This window comes from Adiantum capillus-veneris, chromosome 8, assembly GCF_014529385.1.
Source record: "Adiantum capillus-veneris isolate H3 chromosome 8, ASM1452938v2, whole genome shotgun sequence".
NCBI classification, from domain to species: Eukaryota; Viridiplantae; Streptophyta; class Polypodiopsida; order Polypodiales; family Pteridaceae; genus Adiantum; species Adiantum capillus-veneris.
This window is the reverse complement of record NC_140938.1, coordinates 122,670,768-122,694,922: the sequence shown is the minus strand read 5'-3', so window position 1 is coordinate 122,694,922 and position 24,155 is coordinate 122,670,768. Positions and strand designations below refer to the sequence as shown.

General features: G+C 42.8%; 1 protein-coding gene and 1 pseudogene across 1 annotated transcript; both read right to left on the bottom strand.

Annotated features, from left to right (window-relative positions):
* Positions 1 to 8,764: 8,764 nt before the first annotated feature.
* LOC147452882 (uncharacterized) lies at positions 8,765 to 9,816 on the bottom strand. Its single transcript, XM_086518463.1, has one exon. The coding sequence runs from the start codon at positions 9,800 to 9,802 to the stop codon at positions 9,098 to 9,100; it is 705 nt and encodes a 234-aa protein (XP_086374589.1). The 5' UTR covers positions 9,803 to 9,816; the 3' UTR covers positions 8,765 to 9,097.
* Positions 9,817 to 10,945: 1,129 nt separating this feature from the next.
* Positions 10,946 to 12,477, bottom strand: LOC147452881 (uncharacterized; annotated as a pseudogene).
* Positions 12,478 to 24,155: the final 11,678 nt, after the last annotated feature.

The window sequence follows — 24,155 nt, the reverse complement described above, 5'->3', positions numbered from 1 at the left end:
GAGCATAAAAGGTGATGCCTTGTTAGTGGTGAAGCAAGTGCTGGGTGTGTGGAAGAGCAAGAACACCTCATTGAAGGAAATGTGTTTCAGAATTAAAGGCCTGTTAAAAAAGTTCGAAGCATGGAGCATCAAACACATTGAACGTGCTCTAAATGGAGAGGCACATGAAGCAGCTCAAGGCATGATTGGGGAGCTATTTGTGTTGAGGACCACTTTACCTCTTTATCATGGCCGGGAAAGTTTGGCTCAAGAAGAGGAGTTTTTGCTAACAGGAATCATTCCAAAGGAGATTCATAAGTCTAAGAAGTATGGTTTTGTGCGTAGAGCATACAGGTACAAATTGATTGGTGATGTCTTATAAATGAAAGGGGCTGATCTCGTGTTGAGACGTGTACCTTGGCGAGAGGAGCTTTATAGAGTGTTGGAAGAGAATCATGAAGGCGCATGTGGTGGCCATTTTGCTCTAAAGATCACCTTGCATAAGATTTTGCAAGAGGGGTATGTATGGCCTAGTTTGCACAAGGATGTTCACCATTGGTGTAGGTCTTGCAATAGGTGTCAAGCATTTGGGAAGAGAGTGTTGAAGCCAGAGCTACGAAAAACCATTATGGCGTTTGATGTGTTTGAAAAGTGGGGGATTGATGCAATAGGCCTATTACCTATCACAAGCAGGGCAAAAGCTATATTTTGACTGCAGTGGACTATCTCTCTAGATGGGCAGAGGCTATAGCAGTAAAACAGATCACTGTAAAGGATGTGGAAAAATTTGTGTATGATGAAATATGTTGCAAGTTTGGGGTGCCATTGGAGCTACTTTCAGATAAGGGAGCCTTAGAGCTAAACTGCTAGACTTCTTATGCGCAAAGATGAAGATTAGGCACCAGCATACCACTCCTTATTACCCGCAGTGTAATGGCTTAAATGAAAGATTCAATGGTGAGTTGGTACAAATTCTTTCTAAAGTGACAGAGCACCAAGGAAAGAATTGGGATTTGGAATTGCCTAGTGCATTATGGGCTTACTGTACTTCGGTGAAGACAGGTACAGGGTTTACTCCATTTCATTTGGTGTATGGAAAGGAAGCACTATTGCCTATGGAGGTAGAGTTGCATGCGGTCAAGATGTTAGAGAAGTTTCTTGGGCCGCCTAGTGATGCATTCAAAGAGAGGCTCTTGCAGTTACAAGAGGTTCAGTTGGATAGGATGAGCGCATTGGAGCATTATGGACAAATGTAGGATAAGGCTTTGGCATAGATAAATGAAAAGGTCAAAAGTAAGGGTATCACGAAGCATGACTTGGTTTTGCGCTACAACAGTAAGCTGGACAACACCTTCCAAAAGAAGTTTTAAATTAAGTGGGAAGGCCCTTTCAAGGTAGTGGAGTGTTTCCCGAATGGTACATATCAGTTGGCTAACCTGGATGGGTTTCTACATAAGTCAAGGGTAAATGGATTGCGTCTTAAATTGTATCATGCCAGGTTGATGATGGTCGAGCAAGATGAGTTGTATGTGGATCAAGGAGTGTTGGTGAAGGATGAGGAGACTTGTGACGCTACGAGTCTCATATCGCTTTTTGCTTTTGCTGATCATGAATGATCTAGCAGGCTAGGGGATGGGCAAATTATGTCAGGAGTTTTTTGGAGCAAGGGATTGCGCATATGTACATACACATGCATGGTGCATCGAATAAAGGATTGCCCAATTTCCATAGCCAGGTGGTTACGTGGGGCCCACATGTGTACAGGTAGGACACCATGTACATAGTGCATCGATTTTCACTATTACCAGTACCAGTCTGTTTTTTCTACAATAAGGAGGAGTTGGTAGCGCGTAAAACTTCTCGAGGAAGCTATCCGCGGGCCGACGACATGAGGTAAGCACGTGCGTTAGATGGCATCGAGTGGCATCAACAGGTCGAACGGGGTCAATACTTGCACGCGGAGAAGTACGGACACGACGTGGGTGTTTTCTTGTGATACTTATGCAGAAAGGTCATCATGAGGACCACTTTTTGGGGCCACTTCATGTGGTTGCGGGATGCATTATTGGGAAAAATTGAGTGCCAGGTGTGCAGATGATGCAAAAAGGTGACAGCTATGCACTGCGAGGTCAGTTTTTGGCATGTTCGGGGTCCGTTTGGGGTCATCTAAAAGGCCAAGGGTGCCCAACTAATAAAGCTAAGTGTGGGATCTGAAAAAACAGAGAGAAGACCAAAAAAACGTAGAGAAGAGAGGAGGAAAAGCCGCAGGTGTGTTTTTGGGGTTTTTGGAGCCTGTTTTGGCCGTAAATTGCTCATCCGAGGTCGGATTTGAGCACTTTGACATTGTAGACTGGGGTTTTGGGCCGTTCCGAACGCGATGGCGCTGTCCATTTTGCCAAATTCCTCCCTCTTTTTCTGTTGTTTTGGCTGTGTAAGTTTCTCCTATGAGCGAAGTTTCTGCTCCAGTTTGTGATTGTATCTGGTATCTTTTACCCATATTGTGTGAGCTATTTGCCCCATTGGTGTTGGCCCAAGCTCAATTGTATCTAAACATCAAAAATTCTCCTCTTTTGAGCTGAGTTTTTTGGGGGTGTGTGTGTGTGTGTGTCTGTGTGGAGTGGGCAAGTGGATAGTCTCTCTCCTCTCACTCCAGAGGTGAGTTCCCTGTCTCGGCCAGGTGTGTTGTGTAAGCCGAGTGGTGCCCCATAGTGTGTGTGTGTGTCATTCCAAGAGTGTGTGTCGGGTCGTTATAGAGGCGCTGTGTGTGTTTTCATGTCACTCACAGCGGTTTTTAGGAAGCTTTTGTCAATAATTATACTAAAGCTTGTCTAAATTTTCCGGTTTTCTTGAAAGCAAGCTCAAAATCTCACCAAAATTTTATAATTTCAACCATTTGAAATACATCGACCCTCGTTTTTTTTCTAGCATTGGTGTTGTGGCGATAGACCGATGAAAATTTCAGGGAACAATACAGGTGGGTGTGTAGCAGGCTACCACTGAGAATAGAGACTAGCGAATCTCTCTGCATCACCAAAACACCGTGTGTGTGTCTATATACAGACTCTGACAGTGTGTACTTTGACGTATGTGTGTGTATGAAGGTTGTGTGTGTAATTGTAAGAGAGTGTACATTGTAGTGTGCTGTAAATAGAGCAGGGAAAGCGAAGAGTCAAGGACTCAGGAGGTGTAGAGAGAGAATGAGTTGAGCTTGGAAACTGCACAATGTTCCGGAAAAATTATTTTTCCAAACATACAAAATTCCTTTTCTTGAATTTGCCAAGAGGAAATTTAAGAAAGCTGCGTTATTTTTTCGGATTTTTACTCAAATTTACTATGTTTGGGAGCGGAATTTCTACTTTTCCCATTATAATCGATCGACGTTTTTGAAATTGAAAATGGAATGATAGACACGAATATGGGTGTGTGCCGCAATGGCGCAATTTTCTCGAGCACTGCAAGTTGAACTACGTGTGTGTGTGTGTGTCTCTCGTGTGTGTGTGTGTGTGTGTGTGTGTGTGTGTGTGTGTGAGAGAGAGAGAGAGAGAGAGAGAGAGAGATTGTTTTTCACAAATCCGTAGATGTGAAACAAGCCGTTTCATCTCCCGCCTCTTCACCTTCTCTCGTATGCGTCCCTTTCGTCTCACGGCGCTTTGCTCTTCTCGTTGAATTCCGGCTCCTCACGACGTGCCCCCTCTGGCATGAGACTGGATAGTCACCGACTCGCCACTGAAAACACCTCTCTCTCTCTCTCTCTCTCTCTCTCTCTCTCTCTCTCTCTCTCTGCATTGGCTTCTTTGCAGTTCGCACGCTCTCTCTCTCATTCTCTTTCTTACTCTACATTCGCACTCAGTGCCTGAGCTTGGACAGTCATTGGCGGAAAAGTTTAGCTCTCATTCTCTGTGAGAATTTCTCTCTCCCCTAGTGCTGGAAAAAAACTTATTTCCAAAGACTTGGCAACAACCTACATAAGTGAAACAACAGAGGTAAATTGACAAGATTTGAAGGTTTTTACACCGAATCACACTAATTTTTTCAAAATTTTGTAGGTTTTCTCACCTTCAAATATAAAACTTAAGAGGGGAATTTTACAATTTGTAGGTGGGATTACACTAAACCTAGGTTTTTTTTGAGCACTGCTCAGAGACTCGAGTCTCCCCGTTCGCACGCCTTGCTACTGTAGGGTCCACTAGCCTGGGCTAGTCCCGACTCACCATTCGTTTCCAGCTCGCGACGATCCGGCTCCCCTTCCCATCAATTTTTGGCTCAGGATGTCACCTTTCGGTCTCAGTTTCCTTACTTATTGCCATATGGCACTGCCTGAATACTCCCCTCCATAATAGAGTAAATAGATTATTGCCACGTGGCACTACCTGAATACTCCCCTCCATAATAGAGTAAATAGATTGTATCATTGTTACTAGTATGTGACCCGTGCGTTGCTGTAGGTTAAGAAGAAGGTACACCTCAATCATGAAGACCTTACTCTCTTTCATTCCATAATGACATGTAAACTCATGGGATTCTCTTTTGAGGTTTTGAAGGCCTTCCATACATGCATCGTGCATCAATTACTAATCTAGCTACTTACTTTATGGCAAGGGCTTACAACTCATACACTGTAACTATTTTCACATTCTAACCAAGTGTAAATTTGCCTTTTGAAGTAGCATTCTATATAATTTTTCTAGGGAAAGATCTAAAAACTCATAAGATGTAGCTACTCTCCTCCTACCCTCCACATGCTCCTTGATAAACCAAGATACAATAATTCTTTGTGGTTTCTATGTTAGGTACTTGCTTTTTCAAGCCAAGCCCCAACACACTCTTTCCAATCAGGGCATGTCCATTTTGCACCCCCCCCCCCCCCCCCCCCCCCCCCCCCCCTCCCATCTTTTCGACCAAGAATTTGCGTGTCTCCTAGGATTGCTCATACAATGACATAAATTCTCCTTTTTCTTGTTCTTCTCTCCTTTGCCAATGTAACACCCACTTGCATTCTCTCTCTCTCTCTCTCTCTCTCTCTCTCTCTCTCTCTCTCTCTCTCTCTCTCTCTCTCTCTCTCCTCATTCTCATCTCTCTCTCTCTTCATAACTTGGTTATCCCTTTTCATACTTGAGTATCTAAACTTTGATAACTTGTTGGAGTGTTCCTAATATCTTAGTCTTCATTTCAAGACTTGTCAAACAAATCTTTAGGTATTCCACTCCTATGCCATGAACACTTTGAGATCTTGCTAGAGTGTTCCTAATATGTGTGTGTGTGTGTGGGGGGGGGGGGGGGGGGGGGGGGGGGGGGGGGGGGGGGGGGGGGGGGGGGGGTCTCTCTCTCTCTCTCTCTCTCTCTCTCTCTCTCTTCTCTCTCTCTCTCTCTCTCTCTCAGTGTCCTCATCTTGAGTTCAAAATTCATCAAATAGATCTTAAAGGTCTCTTGGCATACTCCTCAATGTCACACATTCCCTTCAAGCTCTGTGTGTGTGTGTGTGTGTGTGTGTGTGTGTGTGTGTGTGTGTGTGTGTGTGTGTATAGAGAGCTATAGGGCATCCAACAGGCCATGGTATGGTTTGCATGAATTTCATTGTAGATCATGAAGTAGGCAATGTTTTGGTTTGCATAAAATTTCAACACGTGATATTTATTGCAATATATATTAATACTCGGATATTGCAGCTAGCTCCTCTCTCACCGATCAAAAGCATAACCCAAACACGTGCAATTAGCCGATTGATGGATAGGTAATCCGGGTGCATGTGCAAGTTGCAATGATTTTTTATCATTGGATTTTCCCCATCGCTTCTACTCACCATTACAGAGAGTGTGTGGAGGCTCTCAGGTCTTCAAGGTGCAAGCATAGGTGATTGCATTTGGTGGAAGGCCTTCCCTTTGCATTTGGTAAAAATAGAATAGAACTTATGAGCCACAACCATGTTAGGCACCTCCTACAATCAACTCATTCCAATAGATGATATTTTGAGCAAAAAACTCATGAAGAACCTTGATGTGCTTTTTGTACCACACGAGTAGACTCCTATTGCTTCCAGCAATGATGATGCACAAAAGGAAAAGGTTGGATCAATCTGAAAATCATGCCTCATTGTCCTTTAGCCTTTGTCTATATGTAGATCTAGTCAAGTGATTAGAACATGTACAAAGTCCCGTTCTCTCACCCTAGAGGTGGGATAGAGGGATTCCTTTTCTAACTTTGCCCAAATTGGCAGAGTTGAAATGCATGATGGGGGTAGAGGTGACAACACACTTAGGCAAGGGAGCGGCTCAGCATGTGAAAATCCCCTTGGGAGACAATGGCAACTAACGATGCTACCCCCCCCCCCCCCCCCCAACCCACACCTTTTCCCCCACTTTCCTTTATTTGCTGCTATGTTGGCTTGCCTGAATATGGATCTATAGAGTGAAAAGTAGGTAGTACCATGAGTTGTCGTTCGACATCATTTTCTTGCATTGTCAAACTTCCCTTTCGACAATTTGATGAGCCTCCACCAGCAAAATGATGGAGCAGTAACTTTGTCATCGGAGAAAGTAAAAACATAAGGCACGTCCATAGATGCAATAGATGACAAAAGCAAAGCTTACAGTTGGTAGTGATGCTACATCGGCCCAAATTATTAGGCAAGTGACAAATTAGAGGGATAAGAATGGAAGAGTGCAGGAGGAACATGGTGGGTAGGAGCAAGAGGTTGCAATCAGTGGCCACAAAATCTATACAATAGTAACAACAGGCTTGGGGTTCGTGGAGACACTTGAGTTATGGCTAAAATGTCGTGCATGCGCTACATCTCTTGTAGTGGGTATGACAGAGGTTGGGCAAGAGCAAGTACATTGTTTTCGATGCAAATTGACTACCAAAAAATAGTATAAATAACACAAATAGAGGTATGACTCCTTCATGGACACAGACATAGAAGTAAATGGACATGCTAATTTTCACGCAGGAAGCTTGTCAAGAACCTGCTATGCTTTTGGAAGTACACCCACCACTTCCTAGTCCTACCTATGTTGGGGCATATTCAACAATCATTGCATTCCAAGGTAATTTTGTGCATTCAAAATTATACAACAATTGACCTACACTTTGAGCAACAATTTTAAGCACAATATTATTTTTCGAAGAGCCTTTGACAAATAATCCCATCAAGAAGCCGTTTTCTTATGTCCATGGCGATTCCTAGACCTCCCTACTACCTAGGTTGCCCTTGTTAACAATTGGTGCATTCCAAGAACGTTTTGTGCATTCAAAAGTACACCACATTTGATATACATGATGAGCACAATAATCCCAAGCATGATATTTGGAATCAAACAAAACAATCTCATCATGAAGTTGCTTGCCAATATCCACAATGTAGCATAAGCCACAATGGTCAAATACGTCACTTGCACTCTCTCTCTCTCTCTCTCTCTCTCTCTCTCTCTCTCTCTCTCTTCTCGATAGAGATGTCCTCCTCTATTCACCTTCTTTCTCATCGAAAGCTTCTTTGAATATGGTTGTGTATGCTCAAGTTGCATGGATGTGAGATCATTTTCAAAGTAGATGGGTTTGCTTGGCAACAGTGTTCGGGAAAAATGTCTCTCGGCTTAATATCATGCCGTTTTCAATTCCAAAAATGTCGGTTCAAGGCAAGGGGAAAAGGAACCCCCCTCCCCCTCAAATAGAAAAAAATAGTTCAAAAAATTGGAATAATAACCCATTTTTTGAAATATCCTCTTGGAAAATTCAAGGAAAGGAATATGTATGTCCAACGGAATTATTTTTTGCGAACAGTGCCTGGCAGGGACGGGCATGCCTTGGAGAGGCCTCGAGCGGCAGGCGTGGACTTTCAGCATCCAAGAAGACCGCGAGGCCACATTCGTATCTGGTTGTGAGTGAGTGTGTGTGTGTGTGAGAGAGAGAGAGAGAGAGAATCCTGTCCATTGCAACTTTGGGTGGATTCAGACTAGGCGGCGGCAGCACGCAGAGGCTTGCAGCCAGCCAATCGCAGGGGCACACAATGTGTTGTTCAGATAGCGCGGCGGAAACAGCGAAAAAGGCATGCCAGCTCATGGAAGCATTTGAGCGTGTTTCTTCCCCCCCCCCCCCCCCCCCCCCCCCCCCCCCCCCCCCCTCGCCCAAAGGACTCCCACCCTCCACGTGGGTTGCCGTGTCAGAGCTCACCTCATAAACGTTAAGCTAAATAATAAAATACACTTTCATTACCCCTCTTTCACTAAGGTTTACGAAAATTACCAAAATACTCTTTTATTACTAAAAAACAAATTGAAACAATTTTACTCTCACAACCAAAAGAGATTTTAGAAAATTTGAAGGGCATTTTGGCAATTTAACACACTATTGACTGTATTTTTGAATTTGATAAAAAACAGAGAGCTATTTTAGGAATTTTCGAAAACAAATCAAAGAGGTATTTGATAATTTTCCCAAGGTTTATTGGTACACTTGATAAATATTTTTTCTTTTACTATTCTTTCTGCCACCACCCAATGTTCACAATAGACGGCGGAAAAAAATTGAGTCGTTTTTTGTTCCACCTTCTATGTGAACAGATGGGTGGCGAAAGTGTGCACCCGAAAACTCTTCCACCCGGAAAAGCACTTTTTGGAGTGTTTCTTCCACCACCCCAATGTAAACCCAGCCTTTGAACGCACATTTGTATCTGGTTGTGAGTGTGTGCTGTGTGTGTGTGTGTGTGTGTGTGTGTGTGTGTGAGTGAGAGAGAGAGAGAGAGAGAGAGAGAATCCTGTCCATTGCAACTTCGAATGCACATTTGTATCTGGTTGTGAGTGTGTGTGTGTGTGTGTGTGTGTGTGTGTGTGTGAGAGAGAGAGAGAGAGAGAGAGAGAGAGAATCCTGTCCAGTGCAACTTCGAATGCACTCCCTGATCGATTGGTGATTAGGAAGAGGACTCGAGCATAGTATTCCAACAGACACAAGAAGACTCCAGTGAGGAGATTGCACTTCTCATCCACATTGAATGCTGACGCTCCAAGTACCCAGCTCGTCGAGGAAGACGATAGCACACCATTGTAAAGCTGCGTTAAGAACTTGGCTGTTTTTCCCAGCTCCCCAGCCTCCTCCGGTGATGAAGAGTGCCAAGCAAAAAGATATGTTAAAGGCACTTACCTATTGGAAGAGAGTGAAAGGGGCAGAGGTGTAGATGTTGTGGCTCAGAAGGGCGAGGGATGTGTGGTGCTATGTTACGGGCCACCTGGCATAGGCAAGACCTTGACAGCGAAAACGCTCTCAGAGATGCTGCATAGGCCATTCTGCCTGAGAGCTGCTCATATGCTTGATCCTTGAAGGTTATCTCTCGGAGACCCTCGACATCGAAGCATCCCCACCTCTTCAGGCTAAAAGAGAACCCATATACCACTGTCGGTGCCTGACGAAGCTCCTCTTTAGTAAGCTGCCTTTCATTCTCTGATTTGGCTTCTTCTGTTTCCTTTTCCCCAAGGCCTCTCAGCAGCTCGAACAACGGCTGTGCATTACCCAGTGGCCAATCTATGTTTGCCTTGGCCAAGCTCAGCAGATCCACCATCACTCGTCCGTTGACATTCACCCGATGTAACTGAAAGCATTCATTGGAATTTCTTTCGTAGTAGCCCAGGGAGCCATGAAAATGTATGAACAGGAAAGGCTCCTTTACTGCATAATTGTAAAAGAGTTGTACACGTTGCTCTAGGTGGTTCTCCATGTTTTTCCTTTGTTGGCTTGGAAAGAAAGACCATGGATAGACATGCAAAGATGTGAACGGCACCTTACCAATCTTGTAGGTCATGGTGCGGTAGCGATAGCTTTCGCCGTCGAAGTCCATGAACCCATTTTCATATGGTGTCCAACTTCTGGTCATACTTTCCCTTCTCACTTATCACAGCATGGCATGCCTGACCAGAGATGTTGCGGAGACGGCAAACTTCAACGCTTGGAGCAAGGAAGGCCCAAAGCATGTTGTATGAGACACGACCCTCCCGCTTTACCCATTCAAATTTGGCAGATACATCTTTGAAATATTCGTCAAGACACTGCAGCAGGTGGTGAAGGTGTAGGCGAGAGAAGGTTTGCTCCTCCTCACCATCACTAACACCATTGGCAACACCACTTCCATCATGCTCAGCATTACCATCACCGTCAGTAGCCGCATTGCCCCAAAATCGAGAAAAATAGTGCAAAAATAACCTATTTTCTAACTTTCGGTTTGGCAATAAAAATTTCTGGTTGAGGGCAAGGGGAAAGGGCAAAATTCCGCCCCAAAGAAAAATAGTGCAAAACATCGAAAAGTAACTAGTTTTTAATAAACTTTTGGCGAAGCAATAAAAAATGCCAGTTGGGGGCAAGGGGAAAAGGCAAAATTCCACCATGTTTTCCCTCTCTTGGCTTGGAAGGAAAGACCATGGACAGACATGCAAAGATGTGAACGGCACCTCACCAATCTTGTAGGTCATGGTGCAGTGTTGGTAGCTTTCACCATCGAAGTCCATGATCTTGAGCTTGATCTTTAACCCATTTTCATATGATGACCAGATTTTATGGTCATACTTTCCCTTCTCACTTATCACAGCATGGCATGCCTGACCTGAGATGTTGCAGAGACGACAAACCTCAACGCCCGGAGCAAAGAATGCCCAAAGCATGTTGTATGAGACACGGCCCTCCTACTTTACCCATTCGAATTTGGCAGATACATCTGTGAAATGTTCGTCAAGAAATCATAGCAGGTGGTGAAGGTGTAGGCAATAAAAGGTTTGCTCGTCCTCACCATCACTAACACCATTGGCAACACCACTTCCATCATCCTCAGCATTACCATTACCATCAGTAGCCGCATTGGGCCAAAATCGAGTTCAAAAACTACCTATTTTCTAAACTTTCGGCTTGGCAATAAAAATGCCGATTGAGGGCAAGGGGAAAAGGTGAAATTCTGCCCCAAAACAGAGAAAAATTGTGCAAAACCTGAAAAATAACCAGTTTTTTTATAAACTTTCAATAAGAAATGCCGGTAAAGGGCAAGGGGAAAAGACGAAATTCTGCCCCAAAATAGAGAGAACAGTGCAAAACCTAGAAAAATAACCAGTTTTTTATAAACTTTCAATTAAAAATGTTAGTTGAGGGCAAGGGCAGAAGGAAAAATTCCGCCCCAAAACAGAGAAAAATAGCGCAAAACCTGGAAAAATAACCATTTTTCTATAAACTTTCGGCGTGGCAATAAAAAACGCCAGTTGGGGGCAAGGGGAAAAGGCCCAAAAATCGAGAAAATTTGTGCGAGCTTGGCAATAAGTATTTCTCTTCTTCTGTTTCCTTTTCCCCAAGGCCTCTCAACAACTCAAACGACGGCTGTGCATTACCCATCTGTGTTTGCCTTGGCCAAGCTGAGCAGATCCACCATCACTCGTCCGTCGACATTTACCCGATGTAACTGAAAGCATTCGTTGGAATTTCTTTCGTAGTACCCCAGGAGCCATGAAAATGCATGAACAGGAAAGGCTCCTTTACTACATAATTGTAAAAGAGTTGTACACACTACTCTAGGTGGTTCGCCATGTTTTTCCTCTCTTGGCTTGAACAGAAAGACCATGGATAGACATGCAAAGATGTGAACGGCACCTCACCAATCTTGTAGGTCATGGTGCGGTGGCAGTAGTTTTCGTCGTCGAAGTCCATGACCTTGAGCTTGATCTTAAACCCATTTTCATATGGTGCCCAACTTTCATGGTCATACTTTCCCTTCTCACTTATCACAGCATGGCATGTCTGACCAGAGACGTTGCGGAGACGGCAAACTTCAACGCTCAGAGCAAGGAAGGCCCAAAGCACGTTGTATGAGACACGACCCTCCCGCTTTACCCATTCGAATTTGGCAGATACATCTTTGAAATATTCGTCAAGAAACTATAGCAGGTGGTGAAGGTATAGGCAAGAGAAGGTTTGCTCCTCACCATCACGAACACCATTACTTCCATCATGCTCAGCATTACCATCACCGTCAACAACCGCATTGCCCCAAAATCGAGAAAAATAGTGCAAAAATAACCTATTTTCTAAACTTTTGGCTTGGTAATAAAAAAATATGGTTGAGGGCAAGGGGAAAAGGCAAAATTCTGCCTTAAAACAGAGAAAAATAGTGCAAAAACTGGAGAAATAACCAGTTTTTTATAAACTTTTGGCGGAGCAAAAAAAAAACACCTATTGGGGGCAAGGGGAAAAGGCAAAATTCCACCATGTTTTCCCTCTCTTGGCTTGGAAGGAAAGACCATGGACAGACATGCAAAGATGTGAACGGCACCTCACCAATCTTGTAGGTCATGGTGCAGTGGTGGTAGCTTTTGCCATCGAAGTCCACGATCTTGAGCTTGATCTTAAACCCATTTTCATATGGTGCCCATATTTTATGGTCATACTTTCCCTTCTCACTTTTACAGCATGGCAAGCTTGACCAGAGATGTTGCAGAGACGACAAACCTCAACGCCCGGAGCAAGGAATGCCCAAAGCATGTTGTATGAGACACGGCCCTCCCGCTTTACCCATTCAAATTTGGCAGATACATCTTTGAAATGTTCGTCAAGAAATTGTAGCAGGTGGTGAAGGTGTAGGCGAGAGAAGGTTTGCTCGTCCTCACCATCACTAACACTATTTACAACACCACTTCCATCATCCTCAGCATTACCATTACCATCAGCAGCCGCATTGGGTCAAAATCGAGAAAAATAGTGCAAAAACTACCTATTTTCTAAACTTTCTGCTTGGCAATAAAAAAATGCCAATTGAGGGCAAGGGAAAAAGGAAAAATTCCACCCCAAAACAGAGAAAAATAGTGCAAAACCTGGAAAATAACCAGTTTTTTATAAACTTTCAATAAAAAATGTCGGTAGAGGGCAAGGGGAAAAGACAAAATTCCGCCCCAAAACAGAGAAAAACAGAGCAAAACCTGGAAAAATAACCAGTTTCCTATAAACTTTCAATAAAAAATGTTAGTTGAGGGCAAGTGGGAAAGGAAAAATTCCTCCCCAAAACAGAGAAAAATAGTGCAAAACCTGGAAAAATAGCCAGTTTTCTATAAACTTCCAGCCTGGCAATCAAAAACGCCAGTTGGGGGCAAGGGGAAAAGGCAAAATTCCACCCCAACATCAAGAAACACGGCATAGTCTGCTATGCTCAAGTTGTATGGGTGTGACATCATTGTCAAAGTAGATGGGTTCACTTGGCAGGGACGAGCAATCCTTGGAGAAGCCTCTTTAGTCAGGTAGGGACTCTCAGGGTGAAAGCATGAATAGGTGGAAAGCTATATATGTGATATAATTAAATAGCATAGCATGACATTGGGGGTGTGGTCACTGGAGCGCCATATTTCAGACGTCCAAATTTATATTCTAAAAAATGTTATACTTAAAAATTCAGCCTTCACACACCCACTTTCTTTCATGAGTATTTGGCAGTTTCAAACACCGTGTCCCCCCCCCTCTCTCTCTCTCTCTCTCGCGTGCGTCCTCAAGGTCTACTGTGCTTAGAGCTTCTACTGTGCAAGCTTGGCTGCTTCAAGGACGATTGCAGTAACCGCCCTCTTCTCTTCGAGGTATGTCTCTCCCATTGAACATGTACACTCTCTACTGCTTGAGCATGCGCGCCCCACCTGGGATCATTTAGCTACATTAAGTTGCATTTGGAGCTGCATGAGTGCCACACCTTGCTCATTTGCAACAAGAGGCGAGCAAAACCTAATGCTGCTGCTGCTGCTGTTGGCGGCTGCATGAGAGGACATAGACTCCCGAGGTAATTTGCTAGTCCACAAGTTGCATGCAACCTTGGGGCAAATCCCATAGCACATCACCTTGAATGCCCTGCTTACAAGAGCAGGCCCATGAAGTTCTTGTTTCTTTTTAGCAGGGATGATAAGTGAGGGCACACCACGTCTCATGAGTTCATGGATGATGTGCAGGTATATCACTTGAGACAGCATCATGACACCTTCCTCAAAGCATCCGATTCAAGCAAGCAGCAGTCTAGTTAGGAACATCGAACCACCTCTGCAAACGAAGTTTTGTCGTCTTGCCGAGGAATTTCATATGGAGCGTGGATTTCCATTGGAGGGAGTTGATCCACGTAGCTTGACAGGAAACAATGACATCTCTGAGGAGGACTGTGAAGCTGTCTTTATATACCCAAAGCCTGTTCCGAGTAGCCAGAAGAAAGTGAAGGCATACCATGCTCGGACGGAGTTCTTACAAAAGCTTGTGTAGAGACACTGGGATGTATACCAGGAGGGTCCCTTCAATTTGCAAAGGCCTTTGCATTGGAAAACTGCAGTGAATCTGGCAAACATCAAATTTCTTGGGCTATCTTTGCAGAGAGGGCAATGAGAGCCTCAAAAGAAAGACACAACTTGCAAAACAAGATCAAGAGGTGGGAAGAGCAGATGAGTGGTAGAGGGAGAGGTTTTAAAACCACTGCTGCCTCTACCAGATCATCATTGAAAACAGAAGGTACGTCTATACCATTGTCAAGCGTGCCTACAGGAGGATGCCTGGTACAACTGGTAGAGGAGGATAGCAGGGCACTTGCAGAAATGAAGAATATTGCAGAGGGCAAATTGCAAGACTATAAGTCAAGACTAGAGGGTGCAAAGAAGCAGGTAGAGGATCAAGTCAGAGAATTGCATAGGGTTGAGGGTGCTCAAAGCTCAAACACTTTGGCCATAAAGTTGCAAACGGAGATTGATTGTGTGCAAGACCCTGTATCTCGACAACGCCTGATTGATTTGATTGGACAGTTCTCGAGTACTACTAGAGAGAACGTTGCTGAAGTAGAAGCCAATGTGGCTAAAGCAAAAGTGCATACCCTCCTACATGTGCTTCACTTTGTTTTGGAGTATGTGGTTCACTTCCATGTGGTTATGTGGTTAGAGTGCTTTGGATTGTATAGTTATGTACTATATGAACATATTCTATTTCTGCTATGTGCTATATGGTCACAACATAGCCATCATCTTCATGGAGTGGGTGGTTATATGCTATGTGCCATGTGTGGTTATGTGCTATGTGCTTTATAGTTCAATCTAGGTGCAACATGTTCACAATAGTACCCTCATCTATTTGGAATGTGTGTGATTCTATGCTATGTGCTCTGTGTGGTTATGTGCTATGTGATACATAGCACAATGGACATGTGTAGTGTGTGCTATATAGCATAACCTGTATGCTATATGCTCACAGTATAGCCCTGAAGTGTGTGTTAAATATTGATATGTGCTACATAGCACAATCTTTTTATGTGCTATGTGCTAAATAGCACATTTTGTGTGTTATATGTTCACAATATAGCCCTGGAGTGTGTGGAATAGTGAATTGTGCTATATAGCACAATCTCTATTTTTGCTATGTGCTAGCACCATCTCTAATTGTGCTATGTGCTACATAGCACAATATTTGTGCTAAATGCTATGTGCTATGTCTCATATAGCCCACTGCATATCATATACCCAACAAGCTTGTGCTATATAGCATATAGAGAAAATGTTTGGGCTATATCTGGTATTTTAAAAAGTCTCTCTGCTATGATCTACAGTGCATACTCTATGTAGCACTTATAGCACATTATACTTGGACTATGCTATGTGCTATATAGCACATGAGTGCATATCATATACCACATCAAGCTTGTGTTTATAGCATATAGAGTAAGTTCTTGTCTTATGTGGTATTGCAAATAAGGGATAAGATTCACACTGCATATTCTTTTCATCAATCTGCTTTTGTTGGGTTATTGAAACTTAAATTAGATGTGTTGTCTTCTTTGTTTCACAGGCACTACTTGCAGAAGTAGAGACCAACTTAGCACAGAAATCAGAGCACTTTAAATTTTGTGTTACCATGGAGAGGACTTCACATAATGTGGGGGCCAGTTTGATAAAGCCTTTTCCTCTTGTGGATTTTGAGAAGAGCATTAGCGAGGTGTCACTTAATGGGTTCTACCATTGTGTTAGGATGTGGATTCCCCTTCGATGCCAGAAGCTGGATGTATTCTCCCTGCCTTGCACCCATGTGGACTATCGCGCTATGTGACTATGGCTATTGTGTTGCACTAGATTGCAACATGTCTATTCCCCCTAGAGCTAAGCATATGATTGGTCTGAAGGTGAAGAGTGAGATGAAAGAATCAAGTGCAGGTAGTCACTATGTCAATTATTTACTAGTACTATTGCAGGCCCACTTTCCATTGGGAGTTTAAACTCTTGCATTTAATGAAATCATTTGCAGGTATAGACATCGCAGCAGAGACCTGTATACAAGAATCATTGACAAAAACAGAGAGAGTCTCTACGCAGGCCACTAGTAGGTACCAAAATCAGTATTTATGTGTGTATTTTGGGATACTCCAAGTGAGACTTTGTAAATAGCTTGCTTTATAGAACAATCATTGCATGCTTAATCCAACAAGACGATGCATTCCACAAGGAAGAATGGCGTGATTACCCCAGGGATGCAGTCAACCCTTGAAGTTGAGTCTACCCCAGGGATGCAGCCAGCCCTTGAAGCGGAGTCTGCCGTAGGGGATGCAGTACGTGGAGTAGTTGAAGACATTTTGATGGAAAAGTCTTCTGCAGTCAACTCACTTAGGCAACAACTAACTCCAAGAAGACTGTTGCGTTCTCCGTTGAGTGCCAAAGCATCACCAAGTGTGGACACTAGAGATGACGCATCAGATGAGGCAGTTGCAAATGCGGTGAAAGCAACACCCCCTCCAGCTGGGAAGAAGCCAACACCAAAGCGCAAGAAATCGACTCCCAAGAACTTAGGTGGAAGTCCCACAATGGATATACCTCTTGATTCATTTAGGAAGAGGAAGAAACCAAATGCAAAGCAATGAGTGGTTTTGCTGTAATTTCATGCAGTTAGAAGATGTCTTTTGAAGGCATGTGCATTCCATTGCACCCCTATTGTATCCATGCTCATTGATGAATGAAGTGTTGGAATTTGTTAGTGACATGTCTCTTAATTCTTTGCATCGAGTGGAAACTATTTAATTTATTTTCTGTACATGTTTAGTAATATGTTTCTACTTTCTCTTGTCGTAGATAATCAAGAAGCTGAAAAAAGAGGAACTTGCATGAGACGCACTCGCTCTTCAGGGTTTCTAGATGAGGGGTCTGTAGGTTCACTGGCTCGGTCTTATCCTGTGAAGAATCCAAGAAGGGGTGCTATAGCTTCCAAGGGGGTTACAGGCAAAAAAAAAGTGTCTTTTGATACAGTTGAGGGGTCTGTAGGTTCACTAGCTCAGTCTTATCCTGTCAAGAATCCAAGAGGGGGTGCTACAGCTTCCAGGGGGGTTACAGGCACAAAAAAAGAGTCTTTGATACAGTTGATCCTTGCACACCTACTAGTACTGCTGAATTTGTTCCAAATGTGCCTAATGCAGTTGATGTGCAGGTTGTGCATGATGATGTGCATACAGATGTTGACCGTGCTAAACTTGAAAGGGTACATTACCCACCCCAACCATAGTTGAATCTGGCACAGATGCCATTGATGATGCTATGGTAGTTGATGCTTACACAGATGCCATTGCTGATGCTACGCTAGTTGATGCCTGCACAAATGACATTGTGGATGCTATGAAAGTTGATGCTCGCACAGATTCTGCTGTTGATGGAAATGTTAATGATGGTGGAACAGAAAGTATTGTTCATGCTGTCATAGATGCCCTTCTTGATGCAGTTGTGGCTATGGGTACAGATGCCACTGTTGAATCTCGCACAGATGCCATTGATGATGCTACCACAGTTGATGCTTGCACAGATGCCATTGCTGATGCTACGGTAGTTGATGCCTGCACAAATGACATTGTGGATGCTATGGAAGTTGATGCTAGCACAGATGCTGCTGCTGATGGCAATGTTAATGATGGTGGAACAGAAAGTATTGTTCATGCTGTCATAGATGCCCTTCTTGATGCAGTTGTGGTTATGGGTATAGATGCCACTGTTGAGGATACCAGAGGCATGGGTGAGGAGGTCCTCATTGAGAGAGAAGCTGGAACACGTGAGGCACTGGGTGCAAGTGATGTCACAGCCCAAGCCGAGGTGGTCTGTCCAAGGATGCAGCTAATGACATTGTTGATGCAGAGGAGGCAAAGGGTACAGATGCCGTTGTTGAAGATATCGGAGGCTTGGGTGAGGAGGATCACACTAAGAGAGTACCTGAAATAGGCTCAGTAGTGGGTAACGGTGATGTCGCGGCTTCCACCGAAACAGCTGAGGCAGGTGACAGAGCAGTTCAATCGGGAGAGGCAATGGGAGAAGTTGTCGTGGCTGCTACAGACATGAAAGAGGCAAATACACATAATACAACTAAGGCATGTATAGAGCAAAACAATGAGGCAGGAAAGGCACAGAGGTGCCCACTGACAGAGCAGCTCAATCGAGAGAGGAAATGGGAGAACATTTCATGGCTGCTGTGGACACGAAAGAGGCAGTTACACATGATACAACTGAGTCTTGTACAGATCCCACTGTTGAGAATACCAAAGGTAAAAGTCCAGAGGTCCCTCTGGGTCGAGCGGCTGCTACAGATTCAAATGAGGCAAGTACAAAGAATGTTGATAAAGAGGCCAAAAATGGACATGAATATGAGAGGCAAGAGAGGCCAGAGTGTCTTGTTGTAATGCCAGTACAGATTGTTGCACTGCCTCCTGTGTCTTGTGAGGACAAGAAGAGAAGGGACAATTTATGCATCACACTGGATATGAATGGGCTTCTCATAAGGAGGTATAAGGTCTCCTTCTACAAAGGAATAGCAAGAAGCAGTACTCCTGATTGGGCAAGATCAAGGTATCATGTAGTCACTGAGCCAAATGCTACAGGAAAGATGCAATTTGAATATGTGGTCAGGTCCAATGCATCAATCTTTTTGCATGCACTGCTGCAAAGAGCACAAGTTGCACTATGGAGGTGCATGACCCAAGATAATCCAGCACGTGCTTTGAGTGCATGCTTTCCTAGGCTGAACAAACAACTTTTCCTCGATATTATCGGTCAAGAGGGGTGTAGAGAGACGAGCTTCAAGCTAAATGAAGTTCCTGGGATCCCTCCATCTAGAGATAACGCAAAGCCCATATTTTTCAAGTGTTTGAAAGACTTTTGGAAGCACTATCCTAAGTTCAACTCTGATAATACACTGGTGGTGGATGACACACTCTACAAGTGTCTGCTCAACCCTCCCGGGACTTGGGTCTGTCCTGCTTCATTTGAACCAGCAGAGATTTTTCAGTCCCCAATTTACCTGGTTAGCACATTGTTCCCTTGGTTAGTCAAGTGGACAGTCTCACCCAACCCTAATGCTTATGCAAGGATGAACCAGTTTGAAAATCCTTCGGACATAGTGTCTGCTCGTGTCATCAGCCACTATAGAAGTCAACGAGAAGTATGTAGGGAAGGTTGATTGTGATTATGGAATCATGTATACAGCATTTTGCGCACTGAATGTACTTGCGATTACTATACAAAAAACTGACCTGTTAAAAGTTCTCTAAACTTAATGATTGAATGATGTAATTTTATTTTGGTGATATGATGTAATTTTATTTTGGTGATACGATGTTGTCATACTCTGATAGAGTCCTGCTACATGGCACACATAATAGCATAGATAGGACCATCGGGCTATTATTACACATAGTTATGCTATATAGAACTCATACTGCAAGAAATACTATGACATAATAGCATAGATAGGGAGATTGGCCTCTTATTACACACACTTACGCTATACGACACACATAGTGCTCTCAATATGTAATATAGCTCTTTCACATACCACACATCATATCATAGACAGGAACATTGTGCTATGTGATACACACACTTTTATTGTATAGCACACATGTTGCTATCTTACTACAATAGAGTCCTTTTACATGGCACACTTATAGCATAGACAGGGACATTGGGCTATTATTACACACACTTGTGCAATATAGCACACATAATAGCCTAGGTAGAGACAATGGACTATCTTGACACATTACTTGGCTACATATCAAATATAGTAGCATGTACACAACTCCATAACACCCAATGGGTAGCTATTCATAAGAGTGAGATGTTTAACTTGAGAGTTATTCATTGAGACATGTTTACCTGAGATTCATCAAGAAAGTGAATGGGATGCTCTTGATAATGTTTTCTTCCCAATCGTTTCCGACAAATATCTTGGCTAACTTTTTTCAAGGTGCAACATGTTCACAATAGTAACCTCATTATCTGAAATGTGTGTAATTCTATGCTATGTGCTCTATGTGCTATGTGATACATAGCACAATGGACATGTGTAAGGAGGTATTGAATGGTGAAGGCTATATAGAACATAATATAAGCATGTTAAATAGGTATCATGCTGCTTCATAGGGCATGGCACTGTAAATGGTTTCATGTAGTTCCGGAGATAAATAATATGTCTTTGAGGTAGCATCTACCAAAGGCATGTCAAACTTGATTGCCCGAACAAGGTGAGAGTACAGGTTAGTAACTCCCCTATCATCAAGTAGAGTGTAGTGATTTGGGTCCCCCTCTTGCTGTTGATAATAACACCCTGTGACAACATAAGTGTTTTTATCACATTTGTTTTTCCACTTATCTCTTAAGATACAATCTGTCATCCATTTTCTCTTTGTACATCTCAAAAGAAAGAACTCTACACCTTCTGCATTGCCAGCGTCTGCATTGACTGCAAAGTTATCACCTTCAATGAGATACTCACTCAGCATATCTTGGGATCCCTCAAACATTGCAGCTTCATCTTCTGGTACCTCAGAGAGTGGTTTCAATGCCTTATGTGTCCACTTGCTTGCATATGATTTGCTGGAACAAGTCCTCCAATGGCCCTTCATGCAAGCATCACAAAAACAAGAAAGCCGCGTGGTCCTTAATTGAGTAGGATCATGACGACAAAAGCCTGAAATGCAATGGAGTGATCAATATCCTGGTACTCTCTCACAACCCCATAGATTAGACCTATCCACTTCTGTCTCTTTTACTAGCCAAAATTTTCTGTTTATAGTAGGACCTGCTTTAGTGGATTGTGCATAAGAGCTACATGCAGCATTGGACATTGTTCTCGTCAAAAATGCAACCACGTCTGCAGCTTGCCTAAGAACAACTCCATTACTCTTGAGTTGTTGATGTGTAAGGGCTCTCTTTATCACAGTGCCAGCGCCATCATGCTCCCCCTTGCCATGGCCAGAGCCAAAAAAATTCCATGTCATCTCTGTACCTGTTAGTTGGTAATATCTAGCAACAAAGTAAAATGGCCTTGCAGCCTTGAATTGCGAGGCTGCACCATCTGACCACACCCAGTGCTTCTTGAAATTTAGCCCCTGGTCTTTAGCCACTAATCACAAAGAAGAAAACAATGCTGGACAAAGAGCGTATCATGTTGCCTATCATCGGAGATGTAGAAATGCATATGCTTGATAATACTATCATCTTCATTGTCACGCATGTACGTTATGTGAACAAGGATGGTGCATTGATCTGTATGCCAATGCATGGATTGTACTTCATTTTGCTCTTTGAACGAGTAATTTTCAGCGAAGTCTACTACAAATGTAATGGTATCTGAAGGAAACACCTTCGAACATTCTCTGTATTGATGTGTCTGCCATCTGTAAGTGAAATTGTGCTCGATGAAGATTCTGATGTCGTCTTTTATCCTCCCTGTCAGCTCACTTAAAGCCACCTGTTTGAGTGACAACATCTTTCTCTTACTTAGACAATGCTTAGTTTGAACTTTAATGTCCTCGAAGACTTGCAGTGGAACTGTCTTTGTCATCTATGCACATTCTCGTGGACAAAGGCTGAGCTTTTCCACACCACAGTTTTTGCATTGGCCCATCAAGCAGGTGTGTTTATGGAACATATCCCTCTCAGCCTTTGTACGTACGCATGATTCCCACAACTTCGTGATCCCTGAAAACGAGTGCACAACAGCAAGACATTCTGTATTCACCCCATCTGATTTGCAAACATTGCATTTACATGTACATGACCTCCCATGAAAACCAAAAGCAGATGAGCGCATAACATTAAACGCATCTTTGAGATACATCAATCGTATATGATAAACACAACAGCAAGTATTTCGATCTTTCAATTTTCGCACGAACCAAGGCTTCAGCTTCTCAAAGGACCTTTGCGCAATTGTCACATGTGGGTGGCTATCTTTAAACTTCAAGAAATACTCTGTCTTCTTGAAAAAAAAATGCATTAGAATTACATTTTGCTATATAGCACACATAATAGCATAGCTACAGATGCATTGGTATAAATACATATAGCTATGCTACATAGCACAGATAATAGCATAGATAGATAACTCAGCTTTCATTACATGCTCAATTTTGCTATATAACACATAATAGCATAGATAGGGATTTTTAGCTGTTATTACACACACATCACACACGTCTGCTATATAGCACACATAGTGCTCTCATATTATAACACAGTTCTTCTACATAACACACAAAAGAGCATAGACAGGGATATTGTGCTATTATTACACATATCACACTCTGCATAGCACACATAATAGCATAGACATGGATACCGTGCTACTATTACACTAACATCTGCTATGTAGCACACATAGTGCTCTCATAATATTATATAATCTCATAGCACACATAATACCATAGATAAGTATATTGTGCTATTATACACACATGTCTGCTATATAGCAGACATGATGTTTTCATACTCTGATAGAGTCCTGCTACATGGCACACATAATAGCATAGACAGGACCATCGGGCTATTATTACACATAGTTATTCTATATAGAACTCATACTGCAAGAAATACTATGACATAATAGCATAGATAGGGACATTGGCCTCTTATTACACACACTAACGCTTTATGGCACACATAGTGCTCTCAATATGTAATATAGCTCTTTCACATACCACACATCATATCATAGACAAGAACATTGTGCTATTCTTACACACACTTTTACTGTATAGCACACATATTGCTATCTTACTACAATAGAGTCCTTTTACATGGCACACTTATAGCATAGACAGGGACATTGGGCTACACTTGTGCAATATAGCACACATAGTAGCCTAGGTAGAGACAATGGACTATCTTGACGCATTACTTGGCTACATATCACATATAGTAGCATGTACACAACTCCATAACACCCAATGGGTAGCTATTCATAAGAGTGAGATGTTTCACTTGAGAGTTATTCATTGTAAGAATGAGACATGTTTACCTGAGATTCATCAAGTAAGTGTATGGGATGCTCTTGATAATGTTTTCTTCCCAATCGTTTCCGACAAATATCTTTCTTGTTTGGAGACACCCTACTGTGCTCTATCCAAAATGTAATAATTGTCTGCTTCAATTCCTCCGATAAGGACCCAACATTTCCAGACTTCCTTTTGCATAAGTCGAACCTCAGCGTACTTGACATAGCATCGTTGTCAAGTCTACCCAAAGCTGAATATAAATTCCTTGGATGAACATTTAATAGCTTTGCCACTTTATGTAGAGTAACACCTCTACCTTGGCTCCCATTATCATGCAGTAATCCATTCACCAGCATGCTGAATGTGCTTCGTTTTAAAAACATCTCGTCAACTGATTTTGAAATCTTTAATTCCTGTAAGAAGACCTTGAGTGCAGAACTAAGGCCATTTGCAGGAAGATACAAATCTTCACAGAATGGCAAGATTCTATCATCATTGAAAACACCTTGAAGGATTGCATTCTTATCTTCTTTCCCGTAACTATGCAACTGTCTCACAATGTGCTGAACAATATTCTGAATAGTATGTTGCTTCTTGTCTTCCTTTGTGTGTACATCGACGTCCTCCCTATGACAATCTTCCGCTCCAATGTTGACGCTTGGTTGTACTTGCTTTCTTGCACGACATCGCTTTTTGTACTCATGTTTAGCATGTGCTTCATACTTCCTCACTGCAATAATTTCATCCTCATCTAGACGAGCCTTTCTCTTGGAGTGCACTTGCGTATGAACTATATCTATTCCATGTGCCTCATCATAAAATCCTTCGTCCACCATCCTAGAACAGTCTACAGTAGTTTGAAATGAATGAAGTCGTACAAAACTTCATGATTGTAATAGTGCACTGAAATCCATTTGTG